Below are 16,688 nucleotides of genomic sequence, written 5' to 3' on the forward strand. Positions count from 1 at the left end.
TATCGTCATATCACATAATTGATAAGGTAGCAGATTATTGATAAAAAAAGCGGATGCTTTAAATGAAATATTACATTATTTACATCAAATCGTAATGGAACGGTGCCACTACTGACCTATTGCCCCGTAGGTATAAATTCCAACAAAAAGATAAACGATTTCTAATTCTCTCGTTAGTGTCGGAGACGTGTTCACGGTGTCTTCTGCTTATTATGCTACGAGCCTACGACCAGTGTCGTCCGTCCTAGTGTGCAGTCAACACCAGTCAATAAGTTCTTCTCAAACGGATTTCGATTTTTTTTTTCTGAGGTATGATGTTTTGTATTTTGTTTCTTTGGTAAGACATACACAACACAATAAGAACTATAATTTTCAAGCACGGCCGTAGGGTCTACTTTTTATTTTTAATGTTATTTTCTATCCTCTAGGTAGGCATAAAAATGATTTAACTAACATTGTAGGTTTATCTAGGTAAAATTGTATGTCATAAGATTCCAATAGTTTATTTAAATGTCAAATAATAATTTGACGTTGTTAGTTAATAAAAGTATTTTCTATTTAGAATGTGGTTATACCTAGATGTATAGATATCTAGTTAATAGTTACTTGATGATATAGTTTTTAAATTAACCCAATCAAAGAATTAAAAACATTTAATGTCTGTAAGTAGATATTCAATATAATTATATAAATAGGTACAATTTAAACAACATAATTACTATTTTTGAAGTGTCTACACATCATTTATGACCAAGGATCAATCATTACATAATAGTTAATAGGTGTAACTACTAATAAATTATGGTTCTAGTTTTTTAAAAATAATTTTCATATCTTAATGAGCCTTTTAATTTATTATACTAGATGTTGCTAAATAATTATTCAGTAATCAGATCAATGTAATTTAAAATAAAATATAGTAAAAATAATTAGATGTACCTTTTAATTTTTAACAGGTAGGTGTACTAACTGAAAAAAATCAAGTTGGATAATATGAAATTTCACTCTAATCCAGATATTTGCACAAATTTATCGACTGTGGATTTTATAGTACTAAGTCATAATTATTAGCTCGTAATTTCAAATGTTTATTGGTTTTGTTTGAAACTAATATTTATTTTCATCTATCAATATTAACATATTGTTTCATTTTTGAAACATAAATAAATATATTTTTGCTTTAATATAAGCATGTTTATTTAATTTGATTAAGTCTTGATTGTTTCTATTGTTTTCAATTTAAATTCAGTTCCTGCAAAATTCCTGCAGACATTTATTTATTAGGTGTGCTATAGGAACACACATTGCTACACAATAGTGTATAAAATAGATTTACAACAAATAACTTAATAAATCAAGATTACATTTATGTGTAGGTACTGTTAAAAACAAGTTACATAACAATAGAAAAAGAATAAATCAATAATCTATAGTATCTATATTTATAATCTATACCTACTTTTCTTTTCCAATTACCATAAAATGTGTACTACATTTTGTAACTAAAGCTGTACGTTGCCACAATTACTTTAACAATTTAATTTGTTTGTAAAAATATTATATTATAGTATATCCAATAATATAATTTTAACTGTTTGTTTAATAATATTACTTTAGTTTGATTTAAACTAACAAATATGTAACCTCAGCTATGTGTCAAAACCTCTTACCTAGAACTCTAAAAGTTAAAAAAAAAACTCTCAAGTGAAGTTACAATGTTTTGTTATTAATGTTATAATCGTATTAACTGTAAATGATAAAACACTTATCTCGTTTACTAATTATTGTTATTCATATTAAAATATACTAAATTCATAACTGTATAACAGGGTTGGATGTTTTAAATTGATTTGTTTTAAACACGTGTTTAAAACTTTGTTTTAAAACGCATTTATTAAAATACAAATGTTTTTAAACAATTGTTTAAAACAACTGTTTTTAACATGTTTTTTAAAACACATGTTTTAAAATGTTTTTTAAATCTTAATTTTAAAATTTGGGTTAAAAACTCATTAAATAATAAATATGTAAATTGACATTTTTATTAAAAATTCATTATTTTATAAATAGCAAATAATAACATAATATAACATAATAACATAATATAATTTAGGGCCACTGCCCACTGGTTAAAACTTTTATACTTTATAATAGTATTAGAACAATTGTATTTAATGGTAAACATAAATCATTTTAACTTTTTAAAATACAAGATACTAGTGTCTGACTACTCTGACTAGTGCATAAAAAAAAATTATATATTAATATTAAATAACAAATAATAGTTCTCAATTTAGAGACTTAAAAATGGTGACTATAACAAATAATAGTTCTTAATTTAGAGACTTAAAAATGGTGACTAATTTAGCTGCTTTTTCATTACCTAATCTATTTCTGATGTCTGTGTGAACAAGTCCAAAAGGTGTTGTTAATAGTATTTTATTTAGTTATACAAAAGTTGTTTATTGTATTACATGCCACTGCCACATAATTATAATATACATGTTGTTTTAAATTGTTTAAAAACATATTAAAAAACATGTTTTATTTTGTATTTTAACATATTTTATATCAAGAAAACACAATATGTTTTAAAACAATTAAAAACAATTAAAAACAATAAAAACATGTTTTTTGTTAAATATTATAAAAAAACGTTTTTTACCCAACCCTGCTGTATAAATTATTGTTGTCCTAGGCACATTTTAAAATAGTCTTAAAAATTAAAAATCAACCTAGTATATTCGTACTATATTAGACGTTTAATATACAGCCAATGCGGTTTTATGCAATTTAAAATACATTCATATGGAAATTGATACTTCACACATAAAATAACCTCATAATTTAAATTATATCTTTTGTACAAAAGACAAATCAAGATGAAACTTGAAAAATACAAGCATGTCCTAGTGCTTAAACAAATACTTCACAGTTGTGCGTGAAATCGTTATGATAATAAGTGTTCTTACCAAGAAAAATAAAAAACAACGGATAATTAATCACTGTATTTGATTAAATATATTTATGTCATAATACTCATAATTCTAGTTTTGAGGTACTTACTTTTAATTTTATATTATTTTGTAAAAATGATGCAATTCATACCATAAACTATTGACAACATGATTACATTTTATCAAAAGGTAAAAAAAATATTATAAAATCAAATTTTTTCTTAAATTAAATATTTTAGTGATGTTGTGACTACCATAGAGTCATATTTGATACTATAAAACCCATCTTATGTTTTTTGTATTTTCTGAACAATTTGTAAAAATGTAATTACAAAGTTTTTAGCACGTGGCTGTCACAAATAGGTAAAATATTTGGTTTAAATTTAAGTAATCTACCTTGGGTATATTTTTGTTGTTCTAAAAATAAAAATTGTTAATTACATGTGAATTTAAATAATACGCATATAATAATACGAGTATTTTAGTAATTAATTACTTTGATATAATTGTCAGCAATTACAATTGTATTTTAAAGTAATTATGTCCATTGAATTAGTCTACATTATTGCGTGTTAAATATTTAGAATGAAAAAACCTTCCATGTTTATCGTCTAGTGTCATTTGCAAACGATTTCTTTCTCAGAATATGTTACCAATAAAATGTAGAAATATTGTAATATACTTATTAATGATCATTATACACAGTTGAACAAACATTGTTATTACGCACAAGCACTTCACGTTACTTAAATAATATTTTTATTTATTTGTATTTATTTACCAACAGGTTATATATTATGAAGTTGATTTTTAAGTCACTGGGTACATTACCCTTGCGGCGATTTTTGTCAACCGTACCCAAACCATTAAATCCTGTACAAGAAGCTGCCTTGGAAGAACGCTGTATTCTTGTTGACCAAAATGACCAAGAGAGCGGCTTTGCCAGTAAACGAGACTGTCACAGACTAGTTAACGGAAAAATTCCGTTACACCGTGCATTTAGTGTCTTTTTGTTCAATACCAAGGATGAACTACTATTACAACAGCGTTCATCAACCAAGATCACATTTCCTGATCATTATACAAATTCTTGCTGCAGCCATCCGCTGTACGAGATTGAACATGAGCGCAAAGACTTAGAAGGTGCTAAAGCTGCTGCTTGTCGCAGACTTGTGTTTGAATTAGGAATTCCTACAAGCCAGTGTCAACCTAAGGACTTGCAATATATAACCAGAATAAGGTAATAATAACTTAATTAATACATTCAAAAATTGGTGCCTAACTCGATGCATTTTTTAGGTACATGTCCGAAGGAGACGGGACCTGGGGCGAACATGAAATTGATTACATATTTATTTTACACAAAGATGTTGCTTTAGACCCCAATCCAGATGAAGTGAGTACAGCCCTGTATATTCCCAAAGCAAAAATGAATAAATTCTTAAAGAACTTAAGACATCCAATTACACCATGGTTTAATCTAATTGCACAAAACGAATTGACAAACTGGTGGGACAATTTAAGATCTCTGGAGAAAGTCATGAATCATAAAAAAATTATTAGCTATTAAACAGTCTTTTACTGCGGGAAAATGAATTAATATTGGGACTCTATAAACATTTGTACTGCTTATAGTGTGGAAATTAGATTAAAATTGTTATTAATTTAATTATATTGTGTGTTATGACACTATTGTTTACAAATTAAATACATAAATTTGCTATTCTATTTTTCAACTCATTATGAAATTTCTCCAATGTAAATATAATAAATAAAAAAAATCTAATTTTTAATATTCGGAAATTTTATTAAAACATTTGGTTTGAAAAAAATACGGGTCAATGTTCAAAATTTTATATTACAACAGTTTTTATCATTTATATATATTTGTGTGTTGTTACTTATTATATAATTAGTAAAAATAAATAAATTTTAAATATTGTTACGAAAAAAATGTTTTGTTTTCTTTGAAGAGTATATTGTATTTTACTCTCTTATTGATTTTATAGCATTTTATACTTATTTAAGATGTTACTTATCATAATAAATACCTATGTTTTAAGCTTCTTAAGCTTAACATTGTATATTTTTAGGGAATCACATTTTTGATAAAAATATAAATAAATTATTTTGGTATATCATTGTACGATATATTTTAAATATATCAACCCTTTTTTATTGTTAATAAACATTCATAACTCAAATATGGTTTATTTGTGTAATTTATTATAGAATGATGTTAATTAAAAATTTTTAAGTGTTTGAATACAAATAAATAGTTATATTAAGTGTAGAAAGCAAAAATAAAATAAAATTATATAAATAGTTAACGTAACAAAGAATAATAATTAAAAATAAAATAAAACGATAATGTTCATTTTTACACAGATTTTAGAAGTGATGAAAAACAAACAATAACATTTACCAGAACCTAATTGATGTAATTATGTAATTAAATAAAAATTAAATTATGATAGTATATGTAATTATGTATACATTTTATAATAATATTCCTACTCAGTATGTTTCTTAATGAAAAAATTTGTTTTAACTATGAATCAAGTCATTGTTATTATTTCCCATAAAAATAGTAAAAAAAAGGGATTAAATGAAGTCCATTGTTGAGAATTGTTAAAAAGAAGTGATTATATACTCAAAAATATATAAAAGTTGAAGTAAATTTATTTAAAAAAAAACAATGAACAAACATTACTGAATACATATTTATATAATTTTTAATTTCAAAAGAAAATTAACAATGGCTAGACATATTTACAATATATTTACTAAGTTTATCAACTTTATTTTCAATTTTGTTCTTAACAAAATATAATTATTAATTCCAATATCACAATAGAGAAATACCGCGTTTATAACTCCAGACGAATGAATTCAAGCGATTAGTTTAATAACTTAAGCGATAAATCAATGTTAAATTATTTAAAGACCAGTATATTTTTTTGGTTTTTCTTTTTTTTAATACACAAAAATATATATATATATATAACATACCGTTTTGAATTAGTTATCTTTAATATTTGTTTTCATATGCATATAACTAAACTGAAATCTATTGAAAAAAATCATCCTAAATATTTTACTTTAATTTTAAGTGTTACAACACCAGTACACGACTAGACATTTCATGTTGAATTTGTTAAGCAGCAACCGGATTTTACCAATTAGTTCAATGTGATGGTGATGGATCAGAGACTTTAGGCTGTTTTCTAACATTGGCTGCTGGCTGTGGAATTTGTGATTGCATGACAGCTTGCCTATTGCGGCTGGGCGGAGAAGAATATCTGTGAGGAACACCAATTACATGGTTAGCTGATTGCTGTGGTTGTTGTGGAGGAGGTGGCGATGGTCTACTGTTAGACTGTCGTTGTTTGGTGTCTGGTACTATCGTCTTAGCTAATGCTTGCGATACCTGAGGTTGAGCTACTGTGGCTAATGGCGACTGGTCTTTTTTGGCAGTTATTGTTGCTGGCATGGCTCCATTTGGAGTTAACATAGATAACAATAATTCTTGCATAAAGAAACTACGGTCAGCACGATCTATTTCCAATTTCTGCTGTTCAGATTCATTTAGTGGAGCATCAATATATCTATAAGAAAAAAAAAAGCAATCACGTGTGAATATTTCTAAAAATTATTTGAACTAAAATATTACATAAGATTTTTAACAAAAAAGTTATTCAAGTTTGAAAAACATAAAAATAATGAATTTTGAAACAATAAGAACATTTTTTGTATGATTGATATCAAAATAGTAAAAACGATATTTCACAAATTATGTCCTCAGCTATATTGTAGATCAATTTGGTTGGTGTCTTTACGAATTTATATCTATAGGTTTATGGAGTGGCATCTATAAACCTAATAAAAAGAGTATGTAAGTAGTTTCAGCAGTCATAAGCTCAGCTAGTCGGGTGTTACCAAACTAAATGGTACAAGTGAACAAGAATCTTTTGATTTTACAATATTGTTATAAATGCAACCACTCATTACAGGAGTCCTCCTCACCTGCCTATCTTCCTAAGACATATTTAAGCGGCAAATTATGGTTTTCACTCACACAGAAGCGTATAAGTCCAAAAATGTATAGTTTCTTACAATTTTTTTAATATTAAAATACAAAATAATATTTGACATCGATGCTTATGATTTATCCTAATATTTCCTTCAAAATTTGGATCCCAATAAACATTTAATTAAAATTTATAGGGAAATCTTAAGATCTTATTAAAAATTCTTAAATCTTTTATATAGTTTTAACTTTCAAAAATATTACTTAATACATACTTGATTAGAAATTGTGATGAACTATTACGTGCAGACTGATTTTGGTTAGAGTTTGAATCTACAACTTGAATACTAAGTAAGTTTGATGATGTACCAGCAGCTTGTGTTGGTGCTCCAGATCCAACTATATTATTGTTAGCTAATGATGCAGCTGCTGCTGCAGATGAGCCATGTCCTTGGCGACGAGGTAAACGTTCTAATTGTTGTCTAGCAGCCTATAACCATAAAATATTTTTTATAAAACTGTTGTAATTTTGTACACATTACGTAAATTATCAAAACTTTAAAATGAAACTTTTTATGCAACAAAAATTGAAATTATTACTAATATACAATACCCTGACTTGTTGTCTTTCAAGCTGCAGCTGCATCTGCAACTGTTGCAGCTGCGAAGAAACATTATGAGTGCCTTGTGAGCTGCTTGCTGACGATCCAGGCACACTATTTGATTGTGCTCTACGAACTCCACTTAACTGTGATAATAGCTCAGCAATTGGATCCGAACCATCTCTCGTTCCACCGCTAGAATGCATTTGAAGAATATTAATAACTATTTATTTGAAAAATATTAAAAACATGAATAACTGTTTTTTAAGCATCAACAATTTAATATATGTAATTCAAAAATAGCAAATAATAATGATACAAAAATATCTATAGCAATTAGACACAAATGCATTAGCCAAACTAATAAAAAATGTATTTCTTTATTTTATTTTTAAATTTCAAGCCATAAAAGACTACTGTTTGAATAAATATAATTAAATTGTCCGTACTTTGCTGCCCGGTACCTGAAATTGATTGCTCTTCGAACCCTTGTACTTCCCATACCTCTAGCGGACTGTGGTATACGCCGAACAGAATGTCTTGCAACAGGTTCGTCGTGATAGGTTTAATTAAGGAAAAACATAGAAAAAATAATTAGATTAAGCAGTTAAATAAAAATTTTTTTTTTGGTATGTTTATCACTCCCAACAATATATGGTCAGCCACTCTAGTATTGCACCTCCATAGGGCTCTGCTCTAAAGTCTTTACTCACACCAGCTACTTTCATGCCACTTTCCATTTTGTCTACTCATCTTTTCTTTGGGTTTCCTCTCGCTCTCTTCCCTTTGACATTAATTTCTATAGCCTTAATCACTACCTCTAAATCACCTCATAATTTTAATATTATGCATTGTTTATAATCTTCTAGTAAAGACGATGCAACTTATTGAACAATTATGATTTTTTTTAAAGCATACATCACAATCATACGTTGTTATTAAAAGATAATAAAATTAAAAAATAAAAAGGATATTAAAAATGAAATTAAATCTCTTGGAACACTTGGACTGGCACGATGTTGCATTTGTAAATGAACTGAAAAATCATCAGTTAACAAATTTGGATCACCTCCTGGGTGTGCTGCACAAACTGGACACACCTAAATTAAATATAATAAATAACTAATTTGTATTAACACAACATAACAATACAATAATTGTATAATTCATAATTTATGATAAACAGTATAATACATGTCATTATATTAACACACTTTTTACTTTACTAAGAGACAAAATTATGACATTTAACCATACTTTAAAAACGTGTCCATCATCAAAGGCTGTTTTCACAATTTAGTATGTATCTTTTGTAGACTATTTATGTTCTTTACAAACATTTTTTATCAACATTATTATTCATTGAAAAAAATATATACATTTAGTATATAGCTAACACTTTTTTACGTCCAAAAACAATATTAAGAAAATAAAATATTTATACTTATTCATAATAAAATGACTATTTGATATAATTAAACCATATTTTAAATTTTAAAATAAAAAGTATTATTTACCATTCATGTAAAATGTTTTTTATTTACTAAATCTGTACATAAAAGAACAAAGAACCAGGCCAGGGTGTAGTGCCATTTTAAGACCCTATTTAAACAAGCTAAAGAATTTACTTTATAAGAGGTATACTAACAACTTCAGTAGTAGAATCTGGGTGTTCAGCTGAGACATGTTCTGTTAGCACCACTTCTGTAAGACCCATACGTCCACAAAAAGGACATGTGAATGCTTGTGGCTGATCAGATGCCAATGATTCACCACCATAGTACAACTCAAAGTCAGCACGTGTTAAAATACACTGCATTGGGTGATCAACTGAATGGCGTGGTGTAGTTGCGCCTGCTTCGTAACAGTTCGCACATAGATCATAGTCATAGCATTTTAAACATTTGAAACGGCGTCCTTTAAAGTTTCCTCTCATACATGCATCACAGCTAACACCTGTAATAAAAACACATAATTTCATATAAATGGTACGTAATTACTATTTTAGACATAATATTAAAAAATTAAAATTATTTTATTTAAAAGAAATATTTTTCTAGGGTTTCTAGGATGTTCTAGGATCAGTTAAATTAATGTTTAATGACAGCTGTCAAGCAAAACTTATGCAATCTATATTTGTTGCTAGCATTCTAAACTTCAACTTCTTAATTTGTTAGTATAATAACCACGTGAGTCATTTATTGACATTATTTTGTTGAACAGTTAGACAAGGATTTATTAATGCTGAACAACCACTAAACATTTAATGAATCAATAGTAAGCTAATTGCCCCTTAAATATGATTGGTCCATTCAATTGATCAATTGTATGCAACTATATTGTATTAGTGTTATAATATTGTTAATTTGCAATTTATATAAGATGTTTAGGAATGATCAATCAACTCGTTTTTTGAGACAAAATTACTACTAACTATAAGTAATACAGAATGTTATGGAATAATGAAATTATATAGAATGGAGTAAACATCTGTTAAATTTTAAATTGTAAAAAATAAATGTGTGAGTCAACAAATACTCTACTGATGAGATACCTTAGTGAAGCATGTTAAATGAATGAGAATAAAAATAATTAATTTGAAAATATTCTAAATAAGAATCTTAACTATTGTTCTAGTTGATCATTAAAATTAATTTTTAAGACAACACATCTATTGTGTTATCTATTATATAAATTAAAGAAATTATTGAATTTTGATAAGTAAATATTTATATTTATATAATGTTGTGTTATGTTTGTATTTTGTATTATTTTATATATTGTGTCAAAAAATCCAAAATAGTATCACACTACCACCCTGCAAAATGAATGGTTTTTTCTCATTATTTTAATTTTAACTGTGAGAATTTTTAAATTGTAATATTTTACATATTTATTTATTTCATTTTACTGGCTTTAAAATTCAAATATAAAGACAAAATCAACAAGTAAACACAGATTCTAACCATTTCATTGGATGAAAGGTAAATCTACTAAAATATTAAAACCAACAAGACAAATGAACACTGCTAAAAACAAATTTAGTATATTGTATGTTTACAAGACAGACAACACACAAGGCCACCACATCCTCTTAAAGACTTATCAAAATATGAAAAGATACACATAGCATAGGAATATTATTTTCTCTAAATCGTAAAGGTAGTAGATCATTACCTTAAAGTGAACTAAACAGTTGTATTAAGCACACAACAGACAAAATAAATATTCATGTTGCAGCTATTTAAGTTAGAATCAAATTAATAAAAAATGTAGGTAATGACAATTAAAAATAATTAAATACGTACCTAGGTACATAATACATGATTATTCAAGTAATTTTTAATTGGTTATATTTGAAACAATTGTTAATTTTTGAATTATAAACTAAAATCAAAATAGATGTGGGTATCTATACAAATTTATATTAAATTACCTAGTAGGTATTTAACTTCTCATTCTTTAGATATTGATTATTGAGTTACATTAAAATGTTGTTATTAAATACATTCAATACTGTCTTTTAGTGTATGACGTATGACTAGTGAAAAAATGTTCTGCTCGGGTAACAAATTTAGACATAGATCTGGATTCCAATGGATATTGCACAAATTGAAATGTAAAATAATTATTAAATAGGTACATTTATTATTCATAGTATTTTATTGAAAATAAATGTATCAAACACAGGTATATAATAGGTATACCTATGTCGATGAGATACAATAAGATTTAGATGTTGGTGTGACAACATTATTCTAACTTAGCAAAATATTAATTTTACCATATTTTTGATAGTAAATTATGTAACTACCTACTATGTTAATACCTGATGATATCTAAACACTATTTGTAAAAATACATTTTAATCACATTCCTAATGTACAACTATAAGATAATAACTGCTCAGTTATGACTAACAAAGCTACAGATAATCTTGATACACCTGATCATACTACATTTAACAGCACAAAACATTAGCATATCGTGTACTCTACTACACATTTCGAGATCAAAAACAACGGGGTAATTCAATGTCAGACAATCCTACAGTCTACTTATCATTGACAACACTAGTGTTAAACATAATACTTGGACTCAGATTAGTGAACCCCACAGAGGAATTTTATAAATGATAATGATCTAATTCACGTTCGTTCTGGAGAGTACCCATGAGTCGTGAGATGTTTGTGGAACATGGACGGAAAAAGTGGTGATTTTACGAAAAGCAAATAACAGAATCGTAGTATGTTTACCTTCATGACGTGACATTTCACGGATTCCGTCTTTACCGTCGTCGTCTCGCGATGTATTCTGGTCATTAACAATTTATTTCGTATAATGTACACCACACGCGTTCCTGGCAATTTAATGCGACCGATTGTGCGAGCGTCCCACAGAGTTCGAGCTTGTGATTGAAACACAATCGGGCATCGGCCGATTTACGGATCAAATTTTCAACTCATGAGATGGGGGAAAAAAAATAATAATAAATTAAAATTAAAACAAGACGGATGATAGTTCGTTTTTTCCTTTATCCCCGTTCAATTTTTTTTTTGCAACTTCACGACAGCCGATTACGACGGGATGGCCAACGATTGTACATGGAAGAAACGACAGACAACACGGAACGTAAACTTGCGGTAGATACCAGATCCGTCGCACGTCAGTAACCGCGTTTCGGTGGTTGAGGTCAACTACCAGCGCACAGGTTACATAACGTTTCTGAACGCACTCCAGGAGTGCGGGTGTGCCTACCGAGACTAGCGAGTGCAGGACGGTCCGCCGGCCGCCGCGGCCGCTGTCTATATAGTCATAGTGTGGCCCGTAGACGGCTGCTGATAATAAACAGTTTTACTAACATTTACTCAGTATTTATTATTTCCCTTTTTGTCACAAGCTTTTCGTTGGCGATTCGTTCGTGCGTCGTCTTCAGTATTGTTCGAATATTTGAATTTCTTTTCTATCGTGTTTTGTTTCATCAACCAGTTCTAAGAGTAGAAGTTTACGTTTTGTTTATGACCCAACGAACGACAGACTTTCTTTGTTATTATGTACAACTGGCGTGTAACCAGCAATTTTTCTTATGAGTCGTGAGTATTGTTTACTATTTGATTATTGTTGTACTACTATCACAGAATTCTGTGCTACTATGATGCCTATCCTACGTAGTTGATAGAGTATAAAGTATTATTGATTATTAGGTGATAACAGATATTATATGTGTGTTGATATTTTACGTAATATACAGTCGGTATGTCTGATGTTACGAAAAATATAGTAAATGCCTAATGGTACCTATTTAGTATTTCAGTATTAATATATGAAATAAAATATGTCTGTAATATGGACTACGGGGTATATTATTACACCGTACATCAATGTAATAATCAAATAGGAACTAGTTCTTTATTCTAGTGCAATTTAAATATGCATTTCCAGGTTTTTTATTTCAAAATAAATTGAATGTATTTGATCCATTAATTGGGTAAGACTTTATTTTCTGCATGTTTCATGATTTATATGTATTCCTATTTTATAAAAAAACGGACTAAAATTTAATTTATTTTTTCTAGGTAAAGCAATGAAAGAAATGTTGGGAAACTGTAGTGTATGTAGTGAAGATAAAGCGTTTGACGATAACCCTTTAGTATACTGCGATGGTCGTAATTGTAATGTTGCTGTACACAAAGCTTGCTATGGAATTCGAGTAATACCAAAAGGATCATGGTACTGTAATAAGTGTGTAGCTCTTAAAAAAAATCCAAGTGCTAAAGTGATTTGTGAATTATGTCCATCTAAAGATGGCGCTCTTAAACCAACAGAAAATGGGAACTGGGCTCATGTTGTATGTGCTTTGTTTATACCTGAAGTGACGTTTATTGATGTTCACATAATGGAACCAATAAAGTTGAGTGAAATACCACCTGATAGGTTCAAAAAAATTTGCTATATTTGCGAAGAAAAGAATAGAGAACCTAAAGTTTCAGTTTATGGAGCTTGCATGACTTGTAAAAAAGGAGGCTGTAAATTAGGATTCCATGTAACTTGTGCACAAAATGTCGGATTGTTGTGTGAAGAAGCAGGAAACCACGGGCGTAATGTACAGTATGTTGGATATTGTAAACACCATTATTCAAAACTTAAGAAAAATAACAATTTAAAAATAAAGCACATTGCCCCATATCGACCTCAAAATGCATCTGAAATATCATTAGATGAATTTACTCATGAAAACATTGACAATGACGGTCAAGCCAAATCAAAAAAAAAGCCGACATCATTTAGTACTTATGAAGAATCTAAAGATAAACCAAGTACTCCTCCAAATCATTCTCAATCCTCTACTCGCCAACTAAAAGGTAAAATGGAAAGTGTGTCAGTGGGAAGTATTAAACAGTATCCGAATGATGCACAATCTGAAAAAGAGATTAAATGTGAAAATATTGATAGTTCAATGGAAGTTTGTATGGTTAATGATGAATTACAGTCTGATGGTTTAAAAATTATTGAAGAACCAAATTTATCTTGTATGGATCCAAATATCCCTCCAGTTAACATGACAAATACATGGATTAAAGATCCAAACATGATGAATGTATCCAACTCTATCACTGCTAAAAATAAAGAAGCTAACGACCAAAAGTATTTTGAATCCAGTGTTGATGCTCCACACATGTTAGGAAATGCTTTAAATCCTAATTCCACCATGGCTCAACAAATGACCGATACATTGAATGAAGAAATTAAGACACATAAACAGTTCAATGAAAATAATACACCTACAAATCGACCACCTTTGTTAATGGGTCCCCAGTTATATCGCCATGTTCAAAAGCCTCCTACCGATGCTCCTCAGTCAAATGCTTCTGGCCCCGAATGGTTCACTAATGGGATTGGAAATAGTTCTCAGTTTAGAAGATCTACTTGAACGACAATGGGAACAAGGAGGTTCATTGTTAATGGAACAAGCACAACATTTTGATGTAGCATCATTACTATCATGTTTGTATCAGCTGAAGAATGAAAACATAGATTTAGAAAAAGAATTGGCTACATTTACTAGACGTAGAGACCATTTATTAGCTGTTAATGCCAGACTAGCTATTCCATTGGTTCCACAAAATATGATAAACCAAGTTACACCAGCCCCTCCTAATCATGTTGAAACATCATTACCCCCAAGATATAACTATTTGCCGTCCATGGATAATCAGATTCTCCAGCAACATAGGTATCATCAAAATTATGCTATACCTTCTTCCAGACATCCACAGCAACACCAACGCTATTCGCCTAATCTTGCAGCTCAATCCCAAGTTATTGTTAGAGGAGGTATTGGACATGAAGCTTGGAACCAACATAATAGAAACCATAACCAAACATCAAATCCAATGTATCAAACCATACAGGAAACACCAAACATACCAACATCCAGACACCAAAAGGGAATGGACAATCTGCCTAAGCAGAGCTGAGACCATGCTAAATGTCTATGTACAGAATGTATATCGACAATGACCGATTATTTGCTAAAGTATTTTCCCTAGACTTAAGTTGGAATAAATATTTTTAAATTTAACAACTCAAATAATTGTGTTCATTGATTTAATTAACTACTGTTAAATTTCCAATATTATAATGTATTCGTATTAAACTACAAGATTGAATTTAAACTTAATTATTTTATTATAATGAATTTTCTTTTGTATATATTATAATTAGAGGTGTTTGAATACTAGTAATTTTAAACCAAATCATATCGTAGGTACTAGTACATAAACGCATGTATACAAAACTAATCTGAATACTAAATGCAAGTTCAGTTAGTGAAAACCAATTCAAGTAGTAATTTATGAAAAAAAATTATAATTATAATAAAAAGCAGAATGATTAATTCCTTTTTCTTACTAAAATTGTAAAAATATAAATTTTTATCACCATGAAATTTAGATTTGATTTGAATACTTGAAATTCAATTCTAACTGTATGCTGACCATTTTATTTTTATAATGACTTTCAAAGTTAGTCATTATAACTGAAATGATAAAATAAAATTTAAAAATTTGGTCATATGTATATTGATATGCAAACATAATTTTGTATTAAAAATTAAAAACAATGTGTCATATTTCTATCACTAAATTGACTTCAATAAATACAAAAAATTAAATGAAAATGTTGTTTTATTATTTTAAAAATAAATAAACATTGTATTAAAAAAACCTGTGATCTTAGTTAGTATAAAAATCATGCAGTAGTTTTTTTTTCGATTTCTTTAAAATTTGTTTTAAGTATTTAGTATTATTGGTTGTTATAATATTACCTGTTAGAAGTTTAATATAGCCATTATAGATGAAGAATTTTTCCAATAAAATCAATACTAACTGTTATAACATCTGTATAGTAGTATATAAGGACGTCATAATAATCGATACAAACTAATACATACAAATAGGAGTTTTGCCAGGACCATCAAAGTAAGGTACTATAAAAGTAAAAACCAAATATTATATAGTGCTAGGCATCCTCAGCCTTCTGTTTAGGTGTAGGTATTATTTTTTTGACCAACCACCTTCTTAAAAAAATAAAATAAAATAGACACAAAACATAGGTAAAGCACCAGTCACAGCAATTTTTATGATAGAATCGATAAAAATGTTTTCTGATTTTCCAAAAAAATGACTTATCGGCTCTTTTTACCTAAGTAAACTGGTACCTACCTAAAAAAAATACCCAGGATTATTTGGAGGATATGACAACTGCTTATTAAATTGTAAATTGCAACTGTCAAATCCAGATACATTCTTACCAGGGGGAGACAAACCTTTTTTTGGTCACAGTGACCAATATTTTGTAATCAGTTTGAAAAGAATTTACGAGTCAGGAACATAATATGTTCAATGTTCATAGTACCTAAAACAATTTTTCTCGGTGTGATTGAGGCCTTAAAAAATTATTGAAATTATTTTGATATCATTTGTGTATTTTGGTAGTATTAAATGTTGTTATGAAACACAAGCAGTAATTAGCTTTTCAAAAATGTATTATATTCCTGCGTTTTGATTTGGAAGATAGACTTTCGCACACAAAAGTTGA

General features: G+C 28.5%; 3 protein-coding genes across 7 annotated transcripts; 2 read left to right on the plus strand and 1 right to left on the minus strand.

The window, feature by feature from the left end:
• Positions 1 to 57: 57 nt before the first annotated feature.
• LOC111034003 (isopentenyl-diphosphate Delta-isomerase 1-like) lies at positions 58 to 4,806 on the plus strand. Of its 3 annotated transcripts, none has more exons than XM_022315014.1 (3): positions 58 to 309; positions 3,745 to 4,197; positions 4,257 to 4,806. In XM_022315014.1, the coding sequence occupies exons 2-3, from the start codon at positions 3,755 to 3,757 to the stop codon at positions 4,525 to 4,527; spliced, it is 714 nt and encodes a 237-aa protein (XP_022170706.1). In that variant the 5' UTR covers positions 58 to 309; positions 3,745 to 3,754; the 3' UTR covers positions 4,528 to 4,806. The 3 variants fall into 3 exon arrangements, with proteins under 3 accessions (XP_022170706.1, XP_022170722.1, XP_022170713.1); XM_022315030.1 differs by lacking the exon at positions 58 to 309 and adding an exon at positions 3,043 to 3,146; XM_022315021.1 differs by lacking the exon at positions 58 to 309 and adding an exon at positions 3,202 to 3,320.
• Positions 4,807 to 5,821: 1,015 nt separating this feature from the next.
• Positions 5,822 to 12,196, minus strand: LOC111033969 (E3 ubiquitin-protein ligase KCMF1-like). 3 transcript variants are annotated; one of them, XM_022314967.1, is made up of 8 exons: positions 11,846 to 12,196; positions 9,238 to 9,545; positions 8,564 to 8,689; positions 8,039 to 8,145; positions 7,601 to 7,784; positions 7,263 to 7,477; positions 6,388 to 6,565; positions 5,822 to 6,259 (listed from the first exon to the last, which is right to left on the minus strand). In XM_022314967.1, the coding sequence occupies exons 1-8, from the start codon at positions 11,859 to 11,861 to the stop codon at positions 6,233 to 6,235; spliced, it is 1,161 nt and encodes a 386-aa protein (XP_022170659.1). In that variant the 5' UTR covers positions 11,862 to 12,196; the 3' UTR covers positions 5,822 to 6,232. The 3 variants fall into 3 exon arrangements, with proteins under 3 accessions (XP_022170659.1, XP_022170652.1, XP_022170644.1); XM_022314960.1 differs by having other exon boundaries at positions 5,822 to 6,565; positions 8,054 to 8,145; positions 11,846 to 12,194; XM_022314952.1 differs by having other exon boundaries at positions 5,822 to 6,565; positions 11,846 to 12,190.
• Positions 12,197 to 12,340: 144 nt separating this feature from the next.
• On the plus strand, positions 12,341 to 15,486 carry LOC111033960 (protein AF-10-like). Its single transcript, XM_022314943.1, is given in 3 exon segments — positions 12,341 to 12,682; positions 13,166 to 14,501; positions 14,503 to 15,486. Coding segments are annotated over 3 exon segments (1,908 nt in total). The 5' UTR covers positions 12,341 to 12,675; the 3' UTR covers positions 15,068 to 15,486.
• The last annotated feature ends 1,202 nt before the right edge of the window (positions 15,487 to 16,688 follow it).

Source organism: Myzus persicae, unplaced genomic scaffold (assembly GCF_001856785.1).
Source record: "Myzus persicae strain clone G006 unplaced genomic scaffold, MPER_G0061.0, whole genome shotgun sequence".
In the NCBI taxonomy this organism is placed as follows: domain Eukaryota; kingdom Metazoa; phylum Arthropoda; class Insecta; order Hemiptera; family Aphididae; genus Myzus; species Myzus persicae.

Excerpts from the sequence above, each read along its gene's own strand:
- LOC111034003 (XM_022315014.1), top strand. The coding sequence starts at position 3,755 with ATGAAGTTGATTTTTAAGTCACTGGGTACATTACCCTTGCGGCGATTT. Across the intron at positions 4,198-4,256 it reads CAATATATAACCAGAATAAG|GTACATGTCCGAAGGAGACG; the intron begins GTAATAATAACT and ends TGCATTTTTTAG.
- LOC111033969 (XM_022314952.1), bottom strand. Across the intron at positions 8,690-9,237 it reads CAGATTCTACTACTGAAGTT|GTGTGTCCAGTTTGTGCAGC; the intron begins GTTAGTATACCT and ends TATTTAATTTAG. Across the intron at positions 6,566-7,262 it reads TCATCACAATTTCTAATCAA|ATATATTGATGCTCCACTAA; the intron begins GTATGTATTAAG and ends TTTTTCTTATAG.